The sequence below is a fragment of the Peromyscus californicus genome, unplaced genomic scaffold, assembly GCF_007827085.1.
Source record: "Peromyscus californicus insignis strain IS unplaced genomic scaffold, ASM782708v3 Scaffold_20__1_contigs__length_68692818, whole genome shotgun sequence".
Taxonomy (NCBI): domain Eukaryota; kingdom Metazoa; phylum Chordata; class Mammalia; order Rodentia; family Cricetidae; genus Peromyscus; species Peromyscus californicus.
In genome coordinates, this window is record NW_026294503.1 from 37,899,838 (window position 1) to 37,923,550 (window position 23,713).

At 48.7% G+C, this 23,713-nt stretch overlaps 1 protein-coding gene across 5 annotated transcripts in view; it reads right to left on the reverse strand.

Moving 5' to 3' along the window:
- Positions 1–22,854, reverse strand: part of Kcnk9 (potassium two pore domain channel subfamily K member 9) — a 40,337-nt gene extending 17,483 nt beyond the window's left edge. For all 5 annotated transcript variants that reach the window (XR_008220527.1, XR_008220526.1, XR_008220525.1 and 2 more), the window contains exon 1: positions 21,873–22,854. Coding sequence is in view for 1 of the 5 variants with exons in the window: in XM_052747951.1 (XP_052603911.1) it covers positions 21,873–22,848 (976 nt within the window). In the remaining 4 variants the exon portion in view is untranslated. The remainder of the gene's footprint in view (positions 1–21,872) is intronic.
- Between the last annotated feature and the right edge of the window lie 859 nt (positions 22,855–23,713).

Genomic DNA, 23,713 nt, shown 5'->3' on the forward strand with positions numbered 1-23,713 from the left:
AAAAGCTATGATCCAAGACTGTGTTGCTGTCTATAAAAGATACACTTTAGATTCAAAGACATGAGCAAACTTAAATAAAAGGATGGACACAAGGCATGTCACACAAACTGGCCGAAAAAGCTGGCATGCCTGTACTAACACCAGATGAAATTGGGTCCAAAAAATACATGTCACTAGAGACCAAAAAAAAAAAAAGAGTTGGTGTATCAGGAAGGTGCACAAACATAAATGTGCATATGTCCCAAACAGAATGCCCTGGTGCAATGGCTACCTAAACCTTGTCCCAGTCTCAGCCATCAGCCACACCATTGAGGTCACCCTTCCTACTCTCTTTTGAAGAGATCTGGGTGACTATAATTTTTCATTCCTTCTCCAGGGTCCTGCAGAAAACATGGATCTAGCAGGTGCTTCTCATGCTGGACAGGAGCCATAGAAGGTTCAACCCTGGATCTCTACCCACTTTAGTCATAACTAGAACAATTCCTAGTGACTAATGAACTTGATTTCTCTCCCCTTATTCTCCAAGGCCCAGAATGAGGAGGTGTGCTATTTCCAGCAGTGGGTGGGATGAGATCTACATCACAGAGCAGTCATCCTCAAGTGGCCCCTGGATCCTCTTCCTTCTCTGGGGTGGCCATGGGACTCCTCTGGTCCAAGGTATAGTAGCAAGCCTGGTTCCATTGCTGTCTCCTTCAGGGCCATGGTTGGCCAAACCAGTACATCCATTCTTCTACAGCATCATCTGCTATCTGGATACCTTCTCTGCACCCCAACCTTGAAGCTCCTGTTGCACTTCTACCCACGATGGAGCAGGCTATAAGACAATGTGAAACTTGCCATTGTAGCAGAAAGGAAAAAGTCAAACTCAGAATTGCCATGAAACCCAGCTACCCCACTACTAGGGATATAACCAAAAGAGGCAGAGAGCAGAAATCCGGGTAATAAGTGTACATGCATGTACACAGTAGCTTTCCTGCTGAGAGCTGGAAACCCCCAGCCTCCTCATAACCAGAATCATACAAGCAAAATGTGGAATATTTCAATGGACTATTACCTTGATATAAAACAAAAAGAGGAGCTAATGCTCACTACATGTGTGAACCCCCAAAATACTCTGTTAAATGAAGAGGCCAGACCCCAAAGGCCAACTATCATAGGATACCATTTGTAAGACCCAACCCTACATAGACAAGAAAGTGAATTCATGGTTGTGGGGGTAAGGAAAGAGACAATGGAATGGGGGTGACCAGTAATGGGGGTGAGACATTGCTTTAGGTGATGAAATGCAGAGAACTAGACAGAGATAATGGCTGTTCGATGCTGACAGCTAAATACCACTGAACTGAATGCTTTCCAATGGTATGTATTTTTGCTTTAATTCAAACAGGAACATGGAGATGCTTGGCTTCATTTCTGAAATGCATTATTCCCAGAGGTTTTCACTCTATGTCTCCCATCTCCAGGCCCATGTTCTCTCCTCAGCTTCTTATCACACCACCAGGATTTTGTGTTCTGTAGAATGCAAGTGTCCTACACTAATGATGAGGTTGCCTCCAAATAAACCTAGTGTGAGTCAAAGATATTGAAAGTCAAACGTGCATTGAATGTACCTGCTGAGCACTGACACAGCAGCACAGCACACCAGTGTCCTTGATCTCCCTTTGTTGTCATATGTCTTGGGGGATCTGCAGCACCTCGCACTGTCTAGACTACAGACAGAATACCACCTGCAGAGCACTAGCCCAGGGGTCAGAATTTCCCTTTATGCTCACATGGAAATAGGGAGCTGTAGAATCTTCCACTGTCTAGACTATAGACAGAGTACCACCCTGCAGAGTACTAGCCCAGGGATCAGAACTTCCTCTTATGTTCACATGGAAATAGGGAGCTGCAGAATCTTCCACTGTCTAGACTATAGACATAATACTACCCTGCAGATCACTAGCCCAGGGATCAGAATTTCCCCCTATGTTCACGTGGAAATAGGGAGCTGCAGAATCTTCCACTATCTACACCTCAGACAGAATACCACCCTGCAGAGCATTAGCCCAGGGATCAGAAATTCCCTTTATGCTCACATGGAAATAGGGAGCTGCAGAATCTTCCACTGTCTAGACTATAGACGTAATACTACCCTGCAGATCACTAGCCCCAGAGAAGATAAAAACTCAGAATTTGAAACTTTTGCCAATCATGTATTGCTTTTAATCTGTGATAGAACTGAACCATAATAAGCTAGTCCTGTCTGTATGGCTAAGGAAGAATAGGGGAATGCAAATGTGTAAAGGGGCTCTCCCCTGTCTGTCCTTGGCCTGCTGATGCCTCATACTGAGACCCCATCCCAGCATCATGGAAGGAGATTCTACTAATGTTGTCTGCCTTGATGTTCTTCCAGGATGGAAGCCTCATACTGAGAGCTGAGGGACAACTAAATAGTGTCTATCTTCCAAATGGAGTTATATGGGACTTACAGGTCTTTTGGGGGTTCCTAAGTATACAAAGCACTGGTCTTGCCAAATGCTACTGACTACTAGTGGCCAGGAGCTCTAACCTACATGTGGCAAGATCTGAACCCTGTGCAAACCTAGCTGCCCAAACCTCAGTGCTCACCTGGGGCCCTCTCACAGTCTGATGCTGCCAAGCTTTGGCAGAGCCTGGTCTGGGCTCCTACTCTAGATTCACGTTAGCATCAGAATTTGATGTGTCAGGATGGAGCTGCAGATGAGGCCAGATGCCCACATATGTGTGCACTGTGAGGATGGCTTACTGTTATAGCTCATGAAGTTTGTAGGATCCCCATCTGTTAACTCTATAAAATCATTCTTCAGCTACTCCATGTGATGGGATGCAGACGTAATGGCCCCAATGTCTATCATGGACCATACCCAACACACACCAGCTATTAATGGCTTTGTCAGTGGAGCCAAAACTACCAGCCCTGTGGTTTCCAAGTGGGCAGGGGTCATTCTTTTAAAATGTATTATATCTCAAGTATATAACTGGGAATGGTAAATATCATGAACATATTTTGTGTCCATTTTCATTTATCATAACATAATGAAAAGAAAACAGGAGATGTTTTATGTCCTTGTGCTCTATCTGCTTTGAGTCTAAGGAAGGCTGAGGTTCCCTCCCTTATCCCAAAACCTGGACTAGTCTTAACTTACTATATACATACTCTTGTTTAATCAACACTCAAAACTCAGATCAGAAGACTTATGAAGACATACTTTCAAAACCTATAAACCACTCTGCAAACACAAGGCAGCATTTTCAGCTCAAGGACAATCCATCTTCTACAGCACACAGAGGCCTATGCTGAGTTCATACCCCACTGTGCCAGCCAGATCCACTCCCCAATAACAGACTCTTGATTGTCTGGTACCTGTCTGTTCTGTGCTGTGCGAGAACTCACCTGTTGCTCTGTGTTGTGCAAGGACTCGCCTAATGCCTGGGTCCTAGACCCTCAGAGCAGAGAGGGGAAAACTGAGGCTTCAAGTTTTCTCCTGTCACCCATGGTTAGTGGAGAGGCCCAGAGTTGGCAAGACAATGACATTGAGACTACATGACAAGCTAGATAGAGGCCTAGATGTGCTTAACCCAGCATCCCCCAAACGATTCATTCCCTTGGAAAACAGAGTTCCAGTTTCCTACCCTGTGGGAGGTGAATATGCTACCACTGAAGAAAATGAAACCACCAGAAGGTTAGTAATAAGCTCAGGGTAGCTGAGATTGACTCAGATTTTCTGCATCTACAGCAGGGGAGGATGGGAGTGTTTCTAATATTTACATGAACAGCATAAGCCACCAGAACCTTGGTGCCCAGGGCCCATAGCATTGAGCTTCCCTCTCTGCAGTGGTCAAGGAACAGAACTTCTAGAAAAGAAGCCAGCCTCATAGCACATCCATATCCTGACAGGAAGCTGGGCCATCAACTGTGTCCGATAGGCAGATATGTCCAGTAGACAGACAGGCAGACATTCTCCTATCCCTTGACCTGACGCTGTCTAGTTGCCCCACATTCCTCATCCCCCTTTTCATCAACTGTCTTGTCCCATACCCCTCAGTAAGCCTCAGATCCCTGGCTTTCTGGGCAGTCCCTCTAAGACCACAGAGCCCTTCCCCCACTCAGGCCACGACCCAAAGCTCTTCCCTCAGCCAGAGTGACAGAAGGACAGAAAGACTTCTAGGTGGTCCTCAAACTAAAACTTGGTCTTCTCCAAGAGTCTTTTGTTCGGGTGTCTCTTCGGTCCCCTTCCACCCGCCTCTCTTGTCCGAGCACCATGCTCAAATCTTTCCAAGCATCTAGGGATACTATAAGTTTCACACTGTAAGTGCCAAATTCATTGTCGGTGGTGGTCTCTAGTAGAGAAAGCAGATTATCAGTGTAACTTGTTTACCATCTATTGTGTGGCTCAGTACAACAGGAAACATGGGTTACAGTATTGGGGGCAAAAAGAGTAGCTAGATGATGGATGAAAGGATGGTTGCTTGGAAATGATGGGTGGGCCAGTGGATGGAGAAGTGGGCAAACAGATGATGGGCACAAGGTGAATTGATAATGGATGGGTGATGCATGGAATATGGATGGAGATAAAAATGGGTAGGGGGATTGATGAATAGTTGAAAGTTTGATGGAAGATGGAGAGTGGATAGACTAATAGATGAATGGATATATGGATGGATGAGCAATGGATGGACAGATAGCTGTATGGAATAGAAAGGCAAGAGCATGAGTGGGTGGGTTGATGGGTAGTTGAGGGATATACAGAGAACAGATGGATGAATAGTGGACAGAAAGATGGATGTGTAGATAATGGATGGATCGATAGATAGATGGTTGATGGATGGATGAGTAATGAATAGAAAAATGAATGATGGGTGGGCAAATAATGGAAGGATGGGTGCATAGTATATGGACGGAAGATGCATAGATGCACAGATGCATGGGATCATGATGGAAAATGAATAGATGGATAATGGATGGACAAATAGATAGGTAGTAGATAATGAAGAGATAAATGGATTTATACACGGAATGTGATGGAAGATAGATTGGTGGATAGATAATGAAAGTTTAAAAACAGATAGATGGGTGGATGGATATATAGAATACGGATGGGCAGATAGGTGGATAGATAAATGGCTAGCTAACTAGTTCAAATAGGCAAGTGGATGGGTGGGAGAAAATAAGTAAACAAATAGATGGGGTGGGACAAAGGTTTACTGGAAAGGGACAGGTAGATGGGTTACCTGTAGGTAGGAGAGCTGGGGATTAGCCTAACACATCAGAATCTGAGTTTCCTGCTCTCCATTCTCCTCTCTCAGATACTGCTGGTAGGCAAGCTGACAGTGGTAAGGGGTGGGGGTTAGACTCCTGTGGCCTCTGGCTGTCAGGCCGCATAACAGTCCATCTCCTTCCCTGCTCAGTCCCTGGCTTGGCGCTCACTAGGCATCCAGGACAGGCGTGCAGGGCTCCACCACCTCTGGTAGTCACGAGGAGCGAAGAAAGCACAGCACCCCTTCCCTGACTCGCTCCCAAAATAGCCTCTCACCGCCCAGACACAAGGCTGGCTGGCTCTCCCCCATTCAAACCTGACTCGACAGATTTCCTAGGCCCTGAGCTGGGCTGGGGGACAGCTGAGGCATAAGATTCTGTGACTCCCAGCAGGTCCAGGGGAGAAAATATTGGGAGAATGCCACTGCCTTTGGAGGGGCAGGAGCCAAGAGGTGCCTAGCCCTGTGTTGGGGACTTTATGATCATCGGTATTTGAGAAACCCTCCCTGTGACAAATACCCATAGCTCTTGTAAGTAAACTGGGGCTCAGAGAGATGTCTGAATTAGGTTGCACACACTTGAATGCAAGCAAATGCAACCAGCCCCAACAGCATACTGTGTACCTGGAGACCCACCCCAAAGCTTTCCCGGTGAGAGTAGCCACCCTGGGTCACCAAGGAGGGCTTCCCTGAAGAGAGGACAGCATTTTCAGGGAAAGATTTCTGCCTACAGCAAGTGAAAGACAAGCCAATGACATAGGACCTTGGAAAAGTCCATGGGGCCCTTTGAGCCTCAGTTTCCTCACCTACAGAATGGGAACAGGAGGGAAGAGCAGGCCAATAAAGTTGGAAGCAGAGCTCTGCCTCACCCTCAGTCCCCCAGGATCCTCTGAGCATAGCAAGGGAAGTTGGAGACGACCTCTGAGGTGGTGAATTAGCCTCACCTAGAGCCTACGACTAAGCTGAGCAGATAAGTCAAATAGGAGGTGGCTAGGGTCTACATTTGGAGCCTAGCAATAGCCACTTGCCAGCCCTCACCTCCCTGATGCCCCTGAAGTAACCCCTACTCTCAGATGTCACCAGCACCTCTGGCCTTTGTTATGCTATTCTCTCTGCTAAAGGGCCCTCCCCCCTCTCTTCTGGGGCATCCACCACTCCCTTGCCATCTGTAGACAGGACCAGCCAGCAGCAGTCAGCTGAGTGAACAGCTAGGAGTGCTGAATCTTGGCTGAGGACACCTCCTGCAGGAAGGCATCCTCTCATCTCATCATCCCCTGGTCATGGGGATTCTTATGGACCACTAGCAGGTACATACTGGTCAGACTGGATGCTAACTGCCTGTCCTCCACATCAAGGAGTAGTATCTGTGGAGCAAAACCATTCCAAACTCTCTAGCTCGTCATTGGACAAACAGGGAAACTAACAGGCAGCCCAGACAGAACTAAAAAATCACACTCTAACATGATCTCAAAATAGACTCCAGCTCACAATCCCCATGGCAACACCCTGGGTCTGAGGACCGTCTCTATGGAAGGAAGACAGAGGGGTGTGGGACAGGGGTGGCCCAGACTCTGGACACTCCATCCAAGAGTGCCACTCTCCACAGCTGGCACACGGACAGAGGGGTCGGTAGGGTCTCCATCTCCACTAGATCTCCAGGAAAAGGGGCAAGAGTGGAGACAAAGCCTGGTGAGTCCAGCAATTGGGGAGTCTCCCGCAATGTAAGGGGCATGACACTGGCAAGGGATTGGGCTCTGTGGCACCTGGACCCTCCTTGCCCCATCCTCATCCTCCTCAGCTTTAGGGTAGCCACATGCTGTGATTAACAAATCCCAGGTAGAACCCACTCACCACTAGCTAAGTCTTGCCTGTTCAGACTAGGGTGAAGCCCAAGAGGTCATGGTCAGCAAGTCTTCCAAGCACTTGGGTTTGAAGACATAATTGTCCACCTGGACAGGTTCAAAATATCACCTGACAGACAGAGAGCAGCCTTGTTCTTGCTTATATGTAGTCTTGGGAGGGGAGATGTCAACTCTGTCTTTGTCTTTATCTTGGAAGAGGACCTTCTGCTCTTGGCCTTGGCCTTCCAGCCTCCAGAATTGTGGGACATAAACTGCTGTTATTTATAAGCTTGTTACTATAGCTTGAACTAAATCCCTCCCCCATGCCCTTGCCTTGCCCAAGTTGACAACTGCTTGGAAGCATGTGTACCACTCATGCCCATTTGCTGGCCTGTCTCATAACCACCCTATGACGTCACAGCTGTATTGAAGAAGTGAGTGTCATCATTTGCTAACACCAGACACGCCCGGGCACAGACCCTACCTCACTGGTCTCTTCGTTTGAGCCACCTGGTCCCACAACTACAGGGACCTGGGAGCTGTGCTTGTGACTAGCAGGACCTGGCAGCTTCCCTTCCTGCTGGCAGTGCCTCTGCCTAGACCAGCCAAGAACGACTCCGGCTCAGCATTGGCCAGCAGTGGTGGGAAGCAGGAGCCTGAAGTTGCAATGTCTACGTCCTGAGGGTGACAGAGAGGAAGGCAGCCTAGCTGTAGTCAAGAGCCTCTGCCAGACCCTGTCTCTATAGCACCCTCTCTGGTCTCCTGTCCCATTTTCCACTACCCTAACCTAGAAGACAGCAGCTCTAAGGGCCTGTGAATTCTTCACCACACCTTAGAGGGGCCATAAGGGACAGTCCTGAGGCTGGAAGAGGGGCAGCATGAAAAAGCATCCATCTCCCCCAACACACATATGGCATCCGTGTCTGTCCATGACTCTCGGAGCTGCGGCATGTACCACGGCAGGCAATGATGTGAATGATAACGAGTCATTCGCTGTCTGTCTACCTGGCTGTGACCCAGAGACCAGCCAGGTGCCTCATCCATACTGGCTCATCAGATCTTCCTCTGGGAAGCAGCCATTTCTACCCACTTTACAGCTGAAAACACTGGGTGGGGACAGGAGGGGGGAAAAGAAAAGGGGAAGGTGTGACAGGTGGTCTGGACCTGGCATAAGTTTGGACCTGGCCCTGGAGATTTCCTGAAGGTTTGTTTGGGAGCTAAGCCAGGGCTGTGGGTGGAGAAAGTTCACCCCAAGCCTAGGGGCTGCGAATGATATATAGACACTGACTGCTTTCTGCTCTCAGAACCAGAACCCTAGAAGCTTGTTAGGGTCAGCCTCACTAAGGACTCTGAAGAGATAACCTTCCATGGTGGTGAGGTCCCCAGCAACCAAGAGTGCTGCCTTACCCCTCTAGATTCCTCCTGCTTGGTAGAGACGTCCTGGGACTCAAAGAGAAAAGAGTAAAGCCAGCAGACACTTTGGGCTCTACTGAGAGCCAGAGGGGCACAGGGTGAACCTGGGCCTCCTGGGAAACAGACAGCCTCCTGCTAGACCACCCACTGCTTCTTGCAAACACCTGCTGTTCAGATTCGTGGGCTGCTGTTTTTCAAGGATTTGCTTTTCTGAAAGGCCCAGAGAATATTCTAGAACAGTTAAATATAGCTCTCGTGAAAGCTGTCCCATTTACATGCCTATGTTCATTCAACAAACATTCTCTGGGGGCCTGCTTAGTGCTAGACACTGGCGGGTGGACAACCAAGCCACTGGCAGGTAATAACATGGTCCCCGGCCAGAGGTGCTGGGGGCAGGGGACAAAGTCTGGCTTGGGAAAAGCTGATGTAACACAGGTTGACAGGTGCTTAGCTGGCAGGAGCCCTGGGGCTGCAGAGACACCCAAGAGAAGCATCTAACTGCAAAAGGATGTATAGGGGAGGGATGCTGAGCAGTGAGGGTGTCCACCATAGCCTGTGACTCAGTCTGCATGGGACAGGGGTGGAGTGACAGTCAGGACGACATGTCAGCAAGAAGCTGGACTTCAAAGGTCAGGGTGAGCATCCATGTGGGTCACAAGGAGCTGTTGATGGCTCTCAAGCAGGGTAGTGACTTGATGTGTATGAATGCCAACCTTGAGCCACCACAAATGCATGCAATAAATGCAGGCCAGGTGTGGAACACTGTCAGAACGCAGTGTTGCATAATCCCTGTGGCCCTCCTCCCCCACCAGCCCTTTAAACAAATGCTTAGATCATCCCCAAAGGAAGCCAAAAAACCAGACAGGGGCCTTGCATATGCCCAGAATGGATCTAGGCAGAGCTGGAGAGCAAAAACCCAGAGATGAAAAAAGAAATCATTCCCAATGACTGGGTCTCCTGGGTGCGGGAGAAGGGAGGGCCTCAGCCAGGAACAGCCAAGGCCAAAGGAGAGCACAGCAGCTTCCTTCTGATGTATGGAGAGGGCAAGAGTCTAGCATTGATGGCAAATGCCACCTGTAGGAAGGAGAAAGCATTGGGGGAACGGGGTGCTTAGAATCCTGCTTTATAAGGAAATACTGCTGGGCTCAGGGCAGATGCTTAAGAGGATAGGAACAATAATATCCTGTTGGCTTTTGAGTCCTCTCTTGAGAGATGGGGTACAAAGCAGATGCCCACAGAACAGAAGAAAAAGAAATCAGCCAGAGGGAGGTTCACCCACCCCTCCACTCTCAGGTACTCCCTGCCACCAGCTTCCTCCTGCTCACCCTCCTCCCCTCTACTCTAAGGGGTTCTCCCCTGCCAGCACCTATTTGGGCTCCTTCATCTATTCTCACTTTTATGGGGTCTCTGGGGTATCCTGAGATAACAAAACAGCAGCTGGTGGCTTCTGTCTTTGGGAGCAGGCCCTAGGGCTCCATCATTAGCCATCATACTTAATAGCCAACCCTGTGTCCAGACTTGTTTCACACTCATAAGCCTAAAGCCTAAAGAGAGAAGGCAGATGCAGCCATGTGACCCACTTCTAACCTATGAGATAGAGAAAAAAGAATGTTCGGTGGGGCTTCTAGGGAAGTGTTAAGGTAATCTTGGCTAAAATAACCCTTCTGACTATATAATAATAATAATAGTAATAATAATAATAATAATAATAATAATATAACCATCCTTCCTGCCTAGAACACAGGAACAAGAAAGAAAAATCAAAGGAGCTAAAGCCCAAAATAATCCTGGGCAGTGGGCCCTGGAGACCAAGTATCACCATCACTCACCTGGGTACTCCAAGGCCTCGGCAGCCTCTGTATAGCCAGGGCTCAGTGTGGTCCTTATCTCCTCCATGTTCCAAATATGAATGCAATGTCATTCAGTAAAGCCGCAAGACTACATATGTGCACAATGTGCAGTTCAGTGACATTTGTTCTCAGTGACGGCACCTAGAGCATTTGTTCCCTTTTTGTCCCTTCTATCCAAGAAAATATGAACTTCTATCCCATCCCTGCAGAGGTGAGTGTACATAGATCCCCAGATTTTCACACTGGCTTTTCACCTATATTTGTATCTTTGGTTACAAGCCATGTCAAAATCTTCCTAGAAGAAAAAGTGTAAAAATTAGCTAAAAACATTAACATTTATATAACAAGTGCTAATGAAAGTAAGCTGCCTCCAAATCATTAGGACGGAAAGACAAAATGCATCATCCAATAAAGAAGCTTGTTATATCTTCCAAGAAAAAAAAATAGCAAACACGAACCTGTATGCATCTAACCATATAGCTTCAAAGTACATAAAGCGAAGGAGACCATGATAAACCTCAATAGCAAATCACCAAATAAGACTCCAGTGGATCATCCTCAGGAACCAAGCAGACTCTTAACAGCAATAATCAGTACAAAGCAAGGAACACACACTGAAGAACCCGGGGAGCCAAGTGGCTGGGGTGTGTGAGGGATGGGACCTAAGTGTGGTGGTGCTGGGATGGTGGTGAGCTGGACAGAGCACATGTGCCAGTTAGGCATACAAGTCAACAACATAATGACAGCCTGAAATGCTGTGTGCTAAGCTCACTGTACAAGGCTCCACAAAACCAGTAATCATTATTTCCCAGCCCTTGAGAAAGAAAACATACATGAGTTTGAGTTACTAGAATTGTATAGAATTTTACATACAACAGAGAAATAAATGTTCTTTTCAAAGCTGAAGGACTCAGTAAAAGGTAAATCCTTTAGAAACAAAAACTCAAAAAAAAAAAATAGAGAAACTGAATGTTTTGAAATGTCCTTATAGACTGTAACACCCAGTACATGTTAGCTGTTTTAAGTGTTTAGAATGCAATGAAAAAAATCTAACTGTCCCAAACACCTTGTCAGTCATTTTTGTAATTATTATTCTCCACATTTTATAGATGGTAAAGGGCAAAGCACAGAGAGGTAAAATCACATGCCCAAGGTTGCTCAACAAATGATAATTGTTGTCAATGATAATCAGCTCCAAAGCTCATGATTCTAATCTCTCTACTAACAAGCTTTTATGTGCATGTATGCTGTATAACTTTAGAACTCACACACTTAACTCTTGAATTAAAAAAGATAAACTCATAAATTATTTATAGATAATTGATGACAATAAAAAGCTCACTTAAAAATCACTTGCAGATCATTGATTGTAAGAAAAAACTCACATGCAAATTATTTACAAATAACTGGCCATAGGATGTAGCCAAAGTGGCAAACAGAGGACAACACATAGCCTTTAGTATTTTAAGGGAAAGGAAAAAGCACATGAAGTTGAGGGGGGGGAGCTAAATAAAGTAAAACAAGTGTTTATAAATAGAAAAGCAAATATCAAAGTAACCTACTATAATAAACCAATAAATGTTCTTAGCTAATGCTCCATGTTTTCAAACAATGTAAGAGCCAAATAAAACACATATGTCAGTCAGAGTGTGTGAGTGGGGGTAAGCTGTGAGCTAAGATAGCTAAGCTGAAAGATATGAGCTAAAGCTTTGCAGGCATCTGTCTATCCAGGTTTCCTAATTTAGAATGATAACCACTGCTCTCTTAATTCACTATTTCTTGGGTTCTATGCTATAAGCAGCTATGCACAATTGTTGGATGATTCTAGCAGCACACATAAATAATACCAAGAAGGTGAATATGAAGAGGTGAGATTGCTTTTGTTTATTCTGTAAGCCTTCTCTACCATCACTTACACGTCTCCTTCCCAATGATGAGAGTCATTTTGTAAAACAATACACACTAGCTTCCACTTCTTTTGTGTTTAGGCTCCCTGGCCTGAACATCATCCCCAACCAACACCACACTAACCTTCTCAGCTGCTAGAATTCCTCATCACCCAGGTGCCATCAGAAAAAAAAAAGCTTACCTCCAGGACCTCCCAGTATGGATACCTCCTTAAATCAGCCTCCCAAGCCCCATTGCCTCATTACAGCTAGGACTCCAGGCTCTGCTTAGCCTTCCCTCTCCTGCATCAGCAGCCATCATACCCCACTCAGAATCAACTACAATTTGGGAGGAAGATTTCCTGGGTGCATCATGGACTGACTGAATGCAGAAGTGAATGAGAGGAGCATGAATGGACAGAGTGATTGAATGGTGATGAACGAATGAACACACGGAGGGCTAAATGATACAGTAGTGACTGACAGATGAGTGACAGGTGCCTGAAAGCATGGTACAATGGCAAATGAGGGAAGGAACGCCACGGGAGAACTCGGTGCTTTAGTGGTAGGTGAGGAAATGGATGGTGGGTGTAGAGTTGACCTTGAATACAAGGGAGAATCAGGGAACACATGGCAGGTATTTGAGTAGCAGAATGATACAAAGGCAGGCAGGGGAATGAGTGAAAGCTGTAAGGAGGACCTGCGATGCAATGGTGGGTGCAAGTGAGGATTGAGTAACATGAGAGTAGATGGTGGATGGAGATGAGTTAGTGGAAAGGAAGAGTGACACAAAGACAGGTAGGAGAATAAATGGCAGGATTGTGGAGGAATAAGAAAAACACCAGATAGGAGAATTAGTGCTACATTTATGGAGGAAGGAAGGAGAAAAATGGAAGGTAGGAGAATGAATGCATTTACGAACACAATGGCAGATGTGGAAATGAAGGCGATGGAGATAGTGACAGATACAATGTCAGATGTTGGGAATAATGGCAGGTGACGAGTGGGCTGATCGGTGCCCTGGTAGAGTGAAGAATGAAAGCCAGGTGCACTGACAGCCCAGTGACATACTGGCAGAGGGTAAATGAATGTCAAGGGCACAGAAAACTGAGTGATGTGGTGTAAAGGATGAATGAATGGCAGGAAGACACAGTAGTGCCCTGATAGGTGGGGAGCGATGTGGTGTAAAGGATGAATGAATGGCAGGTACAGGAAGACATAGTAGTGCCCTGATAGGTGGGGAGTGGGGCCAGATGTTGAGAGTGTGGAGGATTGTGTTATGCAACGCCAGAGGATAGAATGAGCCACAGATTTAAGGACTGAGCGAAACAAGGCTTAAGGGTGAAAGAATGATGGGTGTATAAAGAAGTGAGTGACGCTGGGCCCAGTGAGGAAATGAACAACACGTGCGTGGAGAACTGAGTGTGACGAGGTCAGAGAGGAGAATAAATGACAAGTATGTGCATGGCATCCTGATACCGTGACTGGAATTGTGAATGGCAGTGCATAGCAGACTGATGTAAGAGCAGAGGAAGGACCAAATTACAGGTGCAGAGAGGACCGGGTGAGGCAATGGCAGAGGGAGGAGTCAGAAAATGGCGGAAGGTTGGAGACTCAAGGAGTAATGGGAAAACTGTGATGATTGCACGGAAGAGTTGGTGACACCTTTACCAAATGGAGAAAAGAGTGGTGGGTGAGTGGATGGCTGAATGATGCAATAGCTGATGGGTAATGAATTATGGTTTCATGGAGAACCATGTAACGAGAAAGTACATGAGAAGATGAATGGCAGGTGCGTGGGGAACTGAGTGACATAGTTATGTGCAGGGGATTGAATGACAGGAGCATGGAGGATGGAGTGAAACCATTGGTTCTTAGCGTGAATGACAGGAGTATGGAGGATGGAGTGAAATCATTGGTTCTTAGTGTGAATGACAGGAGCATGGAGGATGGAGTGAAATCATTGGTTCTTAGTGTGAATGACAGGAGCATGGAGGATGGAGTGAAATCATTGGTTCTTAGCGTGAATGACAGGAGTATGGAGGATGGAGTGAAATCATTGGTTCTTAGTGTGAATGACAGGAGCATGGAGGATGGAGTGAAATCATTGGTTCTTAGTGTGAATGACAGGAGCATGGAGGATGGAGTGAAATCATTGGTTCTTAGAATGAATGACAGGAGTATGGAGGATGGAGTGAAATCATTGGTTCTTAGAATGAATGACAGGAGCATGGAGAACTGAGAGACATGATGGTGCACAGGGAAATGAACAACAGTTGTGTGGAGGAAGGAGTGGCAGGGACATGGGGAACTGATGTAATACTGTATAGGATAATAACTGGCAGGGGCAGGAGTGACTAAGTAGTATCATGGTACATGGAGAATGAATGACAGTGGCATGGGGGATTGACTGATGTCATGGTGTAGAGGATAATTAATGTGCATGGAGGACACAGTGATGTTGTGGTGTATGGGGGAATTAATGATGGGTACATTTAGGAATGAGTGATATCCTTGTATAGTGAGTGGATAATAGATATAGTGAGGATTGAGTGATGTAATAACTTTGGTGAAATGAGTGACAGGGATGTGGAGCACTGGGTGATAGCATGGTACATAGGGGAATGGATGACAGGTGTGTGTAGAGCTAAGTGACCTAATGACTCTTAAGGAAATGAGTGACAGGGACGTGGAGTGCTGAGTAATGAAGGACTGCATGATGTAATGGTACATAGAAGAATGAATGACAACTGCAAGGTGATCTGAGCGATAAATGGTGTATAAGGGAATGAATGACATATGCATCAAGGAATGAGTGATGTTGTGGTACATCTGGGAACAGATGATGGGTACATGTAGGATTAAATGATGTAATGGGGCATGGAAGAATGAATGGCAGGTGCATTGAGGAATGAATGATGCAATAACAGATAGTAGAAGAATGACAGGATGTAGGTGGATGACCTAAAAGAAGCTATGATGGGTACGGAAATAAATGGCAGGCAGCTGGACAACTGAATAACACTGTGGTGGATAGAAGGAATAGTGGAAGATTTGGGGGACAAAACGGCAGGAGGGGAATGATAAGAGGTGCATGAAAGCTCAGTGGCGCTGTGGTGGACGTGGGGCAATTGACAGGTATAGGGAGAACCGGATGGCACAATTGTGAATGGAGAAAGAAAGGCAGGTGGGGAGATGAATGACGTGGACACGGGCGGATGGAAAATGAATGGCCAGTACTTGAAGAAAGGAGCAACACCATGGCAGGAGGGAAAATGACTGACAGGCAGGGCAGGAACTGAACAATTTACGTCAGATGAGGGAATGAATGGTGGGTTTAGAGAGAGAGAATGGTCCAGTGGAAGGCAGTGGAGTGAAGAGGAAGGGCATGGAGATTGGAGGGATTTAGTGTCCCATGGAAAATGAAGGACCAGTGCCATGGAAGACTGTGTGATCCAGAGGTGGGCTGGAAAACTGAGAGTTACAGTGGCAGGTAGGGGTTGAGTGACAGGTACCTGGAAGATCAAGGGACACAATGAAAGACGGGGGTGGGGGGGATGGATGAGCAGTGTATGGGTGGCTGAGAGAATGGCGGCAAGGAAATGGGCGATAGGTATGAAGAACTGAGTTCCAGTGGGAGATGGGAGGATGGAAGGTGCCCGGACACGTGAGTGATGATGTGTCAGAGGGAAACTATATGAGATCATGGGAAAACTAAGGCAATGGTAGAGAGGGGGGAGTGGCAGGCATGTGGAGGACTTCATTATACAAAGACAGGCTGGGGAGTGAATGACAGGTGAGTGGAGAGCCGAACGATGAGATGGCAGCTGGATGTCTGAGTGACAGTTGTGGGGGAAGACCATGTAAAACAACTATGTGAGGAGGAAATGGTTGAAGAGATAACGGGAGGGAGGGAGGTGAGTGAAAAGTGGGTAGAGATAAAAAAGAGGATGGTAAGGGCACAGAGCACTAAGTGAAGTAATAGTGAATGGGGAGATAAATGGCATGGGGGTGGAGGACCAAATGAGACTTGGATGGGAGAGCTAGTTCTACGGAGGACCACGTGACACAATGGCACTCTAGGAAAATGGATCATAGGCATCCAGTAACTCTGTGACAGATACAGTGTCAGGGGCAAGGATGAACGACAGAGGAATGGAGGCCCAAGGGACACAGAGGTAGCTGTGTGAAAGGATTCTATGTGCATAGACAACGGGGTGGCGCGATGGTTGATGGGGGAGTGAACGGCAGGTGTGCAGCGGACTGAGCAGTGCAAGGATGGCAATTGATGACAGGTTATACAGAGCCAAGTGACACCCCATGTCAGAGAGAGGACTTTCAAGGAAGAGTGGGTGGTATGAGAGTGGGTGGGACAGGGAGAGGTGCCTGTGGAGCAGTGAATGAAGCAGTGGCTGATGGGAAATGAAGGGCAGGTGTGTGTAGGACTGAGCGAGGCAGTGGCTGGTCGGGGAATGAATGACAGGTGTGTGTAGAAAGGAGTGATGGTATGTGAGATGGGGGAATGAAGGACAGGTTCACAGAGGATGAGTGACACAGTGTCAGATGCTGAGCGAAAAGTTCAATGACTGCAGTGTGCATCAATAGAAGTTGAATGGCAGGTGTTTGCAGGGCAATGTTGGGTGATGTAATAAATTGTCCAAGAGCATGAAGGACTGGAGGATGACTGGCTAATGGAGAATGAATGGGTGGATTATGGTGTTGGGTTAGGCCATGAATGGCTAGCCCACCCAAGATGTAATGATAAAATGGTGGGTGGCAGATTGGTTGATTGGCTGTGTGGTTACAGAGTGAATAAGCACACAAGCACATAGGCATGGGTGGATAGAGGTGAACCCTCTTGCTCCCAAGGCTACCCATCCTCTGGACCTGGCTGAGAAGGCTCCCCAAATGTGAGCGAATGTGAGGCAGGCACACAGACCCACCATGACCCCTGTAGTGACTTCCAGCTAGAGCCTGCAGTAAGGAGACCCTGTTTACATATGCTCTTCGATGCACTCTACCTTGGTATGCATTGCCTTCTCTGCCTCAGTTCCTCGTCTGTCAAGCAGGACAGTGTTCCCACAAGCTCATGGGTGAAAAGAGAGAGGAGGGAGAGAAAGAGAAGGGGAGAAAGGGAGGGGGAGGGAGAGAGAGAGAGAGAGAGAGAGAGAGAGAGAGAGAGAGAGAGAGAGAGAGAGAGAGTGTTTAAGCTCTGTGATTCCTCAAGCATCAGCCTGTCTGACCCATTGATCCTGCTTCAGCTTTGCAATCCTTTGTGAAATGCCTGCTCTATGGCATGTGCTGGACACTGTAGATTCAGGGAACAAAGGCAGTTCAGACCTGAGGTAGAATGATCAGAATCCACAAAGCTAAGATTGGAGGGGAGGAGGGCAAGGGCGGGGCTTGGAGGACTCGGGGAAGCAGGTGGTTTGTATACTGGGTAAGGATGCTCTGTGTGTGTGTGGGGGGGGGTGGGTAAGGATGGTGTGTGTGTGTATGTGTGTGTGTGTGTGTGTGTGTGTGTGTGTGTGTGTGTGTGTGTGTGTGTGTGTTTAGCCTGGTGGATGGCACAGGACAGATAAGATTCTCACTGAGTTTAGCTGTACCTGTGCTCCACACGAGACTACATCCAACTATCTGGGATTCCAGCACCTTCTGCCAAGGCCAGACCTTATCTTGTCATCTAGACTGTCCCCAGAGTATCAAGCAAGGCAGGGCAGGTACTTGACAAGAATGTGAATCATGTCCCACCACCCAAACCTGTGATGAATGCTGTCCATTTTGTGAAAAGTCTGCTTCTACCTTGGAAAGGAAAGAGTTTGATATCTGTCTGGAACAATCTGGAAGCAACCACAGCTTCAGATGGTCCCAGAGAGTCAGGAAGTGTGTGCTTCTCCCCTGTCCCCCAAAACTGTAGTTAGAGAAGAAAACCCACAAGCCAACCCTCCTTCCCCCATGGCAAACCAGCCTTTAAATTGTCATCCATAGTTCCGCAGGTGGCTTCTGATGTCTTCCTTTTTAATGATCCTGGAGGTAGCCAACCTAGATCACAGATGTTAGACTGAAAAACCTAAGTGCGATGGAAATCCCTTCTCTAGTACATTGTGCAGAGAGGTTGTTTTAGCTTGAACCTCCCACTGTGGTTTATACCAGCCATATATTATGCAAGCTCCAAGACCTCAACCCCAAGCAGAGATGATTCTCATAGACCTCCTATGCCCATGCAGACCCCGCCCCCTCAGCACCACCTCCTTCTCCCACTTGCATCAATGGGTCTGGGAGGGGATGCTTCAACTGCACAGCCAATCCGAGGTCAGTGGGCTACAAGCAAGGGAGTCTCACCCAAGTTGAAAACCACACAGTAAAGACTCTTTAAGGAGAGCTACAAGTGGCAGCAACCTGGAAGTCCCTGGAAAGAATGGGCACCAGGACTGGAGTTGACTAAGAGGGCAGTTGTTATACGCAGGACTCCCCAGAGAGCTAGGACCAGAGTCCATGTCAGAGCCTCCAAAGTCTTGCACGAAGGCCTAGCCACAGCTTCGAAATGAAGTAGTAATTATATACGTTTTGAGAATCCATTTCCCAGAGGAAGCTAATAACTGCTTCTAAGAAGCAACATTCGCTAGCCAGCTTCAGGGCTCCTGCCACAACCAGAGTGTCGGGTGCAGAGTTGACACGCATGCACACCAGAAATCACCCAAACTTAGGTGAAAAAGGAAAGCTGTGAAAATGAGTCTCATTTTTGCCAACATCATTGCTCAATAGAAGATGAAGATGATTCCTTTGAGGGCATGGCTTGGGGGCTGGCTTCTATCCTGGACCTAACAGCACTTTCATTTGCATTTGTATTTAAAAAAATAAATAAAAGAAAACACACAAGAGTAACCGTAAAGGTGTTTTGTCTCCTACAGATGTGAGTGCTTCTGTGGATGACTTCTCAGACCAGGCAGCAAGAGGCTCAGTCAGTCAAAAGCAAGAGCATAGATTCAGCACCTACTAAGTGCTGCAGTGCACAGGACTGGAGTAGGGATCCTGCATGCCCACAGCTGATGAGGAAAGGCCACTTGCCAATGGTTATTATACAATAGCCCTTCTCCAGGTGGGGAAACTGAGGCTGGAGGTCAGAAAATGGCATCACTGTAGTCTTCCTATATGGCAGGCTCCAGATTTCACTCTTTCCACTCAAGCACAGATGCCTTAGGACATGTGTATGTGTGTGTATGTATGTATGCAGGTGTGTATGAATGCATGCAAGTAAGTGTGTATATGCATGTGGATGTGTGTGCATATGAGTGTGTATGTCTGGATGTGTATCTGTCTGCATGCATGTGCCTGCATGTGTGTATATGTGCATGCAAGTATGTGTATGTGTACATGCATGTATGGGTACATGTGTATGTATGGGTACATGGGTGTATGCATGTGTGCATGTGTGCATGTGTGCATGTGAGTGACTTCTCGGGTATGGGTACATATGTATGTATGTGCATGCATATGTGTACATGTATGTGAGAGTACTGTGTTTGTGTGTGTCTGTCAGTGCATGTATGTAAGTGTATTGTGCATGCATATGAATATGCATGAGAGTATGGATGTATGTATGTATGTGCATTTATATGTGTATGCATACGTGAATATGAGTATGCATGAGTGTGGATGTATGTGTGCATGTGTATGCACATGAGAGCATGTTTGTGTGTGTGTGTGTGTGTGTGTGTGTGTGTGTGTGTGTGTTTCTAATGTTTTCCTCAAATCAGTAGAAAACCCAATAAAGGAAATGAGAAAAACCAACATATTTGTCTTTCTCAAGTGGCCCTGATCCTGTCCTGATGACAGCCCCCTTGTCTGGGGGGCTAAGACAGCAGTTGCTTTTAGCTTCTCTTCCCTTGGAGTTTCAAATATTAGAAGCGTCTGTCCTGAACTGCCAATCATATCAATAAAGGAGGCATACCCCAATGAGAGCTTCCTCAACCTCAATTGCCTTTTGAAGGAATGCTGCAACATGACTGCACTTGCTTTTAACCCCAGCCCTCTCCCTGTGTCACACACATCTTGGGACGAGTCAACAGTTTTCTGTGCTGGTTTTACTACAGGGAACCAGCCTGAAAAACAAATCCCCCTGTTTCAGAGCTGGATCACAAAAGGCACTTTTAGGGGACCATGGAATTTCTCCCCTCTGTCTATGTCACAGGCATATTCTTGCCTTCCAGCAAAGACACCTGCCACCAGAACCAATGACTTGCACATCTGTATCACCGCCACATTTCAAAGACAGAAATGACGCAGTGACCTGCTGGTCTCTTCTCCAACCTGGCAAAACTGGTTATGTGGACAACGGAAGGGTGACTTCCTTCCCCCAAACATAAAAACCTGCACCAATTTAGCACATATTTTTAAAATGCAACTCTTAGAAAGTCCTTTCAAGCAAGAAGGAAAGAGTCTGTCTCAGGTTGGTGTTTCCTGTTGCATATGGCACCCTGAAACCCTGTGTCTTTTTTTTTCCCTCCCCTTCCAGTAATGCAGAGCTTTTCAGGAAAAAAAAAAAGTATCATAGGAAAATTAGAGGGATGTCCAGGAAAGGAAGATGGATTCTCATAAGGGGCAAAAGAGACCACCTTTGAGTCAACATTCTGGTCCTCACAGATCTAAGGAGATGGCCCTAGGCATTCTGCCATGACAGGGCAAGTGGCCAGCCAGAGACACCATTCTGCCTCCTACCAGAAGGGCATCTACCTCATCTTCTGGGATGAAGTGCGGCACTCAGATTTCCACAGGTCTTCATGTGCCAATCTAGAGATGTCTCCCAACTCCAGCCTCAGTGGGGTACAGCCATAGGGAGCCACCAGGGACTGCTCTGTGGACAGTGACCTGAGTGTGGGAACCTATAAGCAATCCCATCTGTACCAGACTCTTTCCCAGAGTGAGTTAAACTCCCCCCCCCCGTTTTCAAACAACATCCAGACTCTTTTGATCCACCCCCACTGCCCTATCCAGCCCACCAAGACCGCATTGCAGGTCACCTGCTGCCAACCCCATCCCAACCAAAGAAGAGCAAACTCTTCTTCTGGGACCTAACACACTCCACAACTCAAAGAAAGGATAATGAGTGCTGAAATCTTGGCTCCCAAAAGGCCCCCAGATGAGGAAGGATCAGTACCAATACTACCTATAGCCCCCCCCCCCCCCCCCAAGCAGCGCCTGTCACCAAGCCATCTTTGTCCCAAATTCCCCCAAGAGGTAGTAAATGTAAGGCTTGGAACCCACTTAGGGAAGCACAGCCCGCACAGGGGTGTTGCGGTGGGTGGGTGTCGGTTGTGGGATTATTCTTAGCGCGCCACTCTTGGCAAAAGTAGGCGCCTCCACCCTCAAGACAACAGCACTCTGTCTCTGGGGGTTTACAAGCCTGGCCCAGACACCAGAGCGGTGTGGGGCACCAGATAGGATTCCCTGGAGGAGTGAGATCATCCTCTGAGGGGTGAGATCCAGAAACATGGGGCTGTCTTGAAGCTGGGAGCCCCCCACCCAGCCTTCCACAGCGCGCACTACTTCCCCGGGACTCCTCCCGCTTCTCCCACGAGCCCGGTGGCGGCGCACCCACTATTTACCTATAGTTGTGATGACGGTGATGGCAAAGTAGAAGGAACCGGCGAATTTCCACTGGACCCCAGAGCGGTGGGGCTCAGACTGCAGGATCACCAGCTCCAGCTGATGGTAGTCATCAGAGCTGATGTTGTACTTGCCTCTGATGCGGACTTCTTCGGCCTTAAGTTTCTCCTCCTCGCGCATCTCGTGGTCGGACTCGAGGGCGTCGAACACCGCGGCACCCACCAGCAGGTAGGTGAAGGTACAGAGGATCAGGGACACGGTACGCACATTCTGCCGCTTCATGGCTGCGAGGAGGGAGCTGCCAAGGATGAAAGAAATCAAGGGACCGCTCTTATCCCAATGCAGCGCCGCGCGGACGAAGCCTGCCCTGCGTTCCAGTCGAAGTTGTAAGCGGTGGTAACAGCAGAGCCCGCAGCTGATGGTGGAAATGTTGGCCTCATCTTCGGGCTCTTCACCGTCCCGAACTTCAACACCTTCAAGCTGAGGAGCGTTCTCGGGTTCCGCGGGCTCCCCGGTCTCAATGACCACACAGGACTCACCGGACTCTGCAGGTTTCGCGGGCTGAGCGGACGCCCCGGGCTCGGCAGGCTCGGCGGACTCTGCGGGCGCAGCGGACTCTGCGGGCGCAGCGGGTTCTGCGGGCTCAGAGGGTTCCGCGGGCGCAGCGGGTTCCGCGGGCTCAGCCGGTTCCGCGGGCGCCGCGGGTTCCGCGGGCTCAGCCGGTTCCGCGGGCGCCGCGGGTTCCGCGGGCTCAGAGGGTTCCGCGGGCTCAGAGGGTTCCGCGGGCTCAGCGGGTTCCGCGGGCGCCGCGGGTTCCGCGGGCACAGCGTGTTCCACGGGCACAACGAGCTCCACGGGCACAACGAGTTCTGCGGGCACAACGAGTTCTGCGGGCCCTACGGGCGCACCCAGGGCAGTCGATTCCGCGAACTCAACGGGGTCCGCGGGCGTGGTGATCACCACTGGGATAGGCATGAGGGTAGGCAGGTTTATGGCATCGCTAGAGCGCGGAGGCCAGCGCTCCTGGACCCGGGTCACCCTACGCCAGGCCTGGGTCAGGCGGCTTGCCCCGTTGAGGATAGTCGTGCGTATGGATGACCCACGCTCGTTCCGCGCGGGCTGCGTGGTCCTCGGTACCTGGCCCCTCGAGCCCGAGGGCCGGGCTGGGGCAGGATCAGGATCAGGAGCCGGGACAGAGGGCGACCCGGGGAGAGGTTCCCCATCCCTCTGGATGCGTTCCCCGGCTAGCGGGGCCCAGCGAATCGCCTCCAGGGTGGCGGTTGCCCCGCGGGGACCAACTGCTTCCTCTAGCTTTCCTCACCCCCTTGGGTTGGGGGAACAGAAAAGTTTGCTAAGTGAAAGTGTCTCTAGAATCCCCTGCAAGCAGGGAGAGAGAGTCTATCTAGCAGGTGCAACGGGCAAGGCAGCCCGATGCCCCAAGGTCCGAAAGCCCTGTGCCCACCTGGGCGCGCGGGGCACGCGGGGTGCCCGCCGCGCGACAGCCGATCTGCGAAGTTTGTTTCACTCAGCCTCCGAAGCTCAGGAACAGGGCGAAGTCCAAGACAGGAGCTGCGACGGAGCTACCTCGGGGGCGACGAGGGAACTGCGCGGCCGGCCGGCCAGCCAGCCAGCTCCTCCCGGGGCGGCCGGCGAGGTGGCGGCGGCGGGGCGGGAGTGGTCCCGCGGGCCTGGAGGAACTGAAGGGTAGGGATAGGGACGGGCAAAGGAGAATCAGCCGCGGGAAGATCCCGAGACTCTGGCGTCCAGGAGTCCAGAGAGGCAGCCGCCGCTCTGGTCTGCCTGAGGCGCTGTGCGTGCGCGCCGGAGGGAGCCCGAGTGT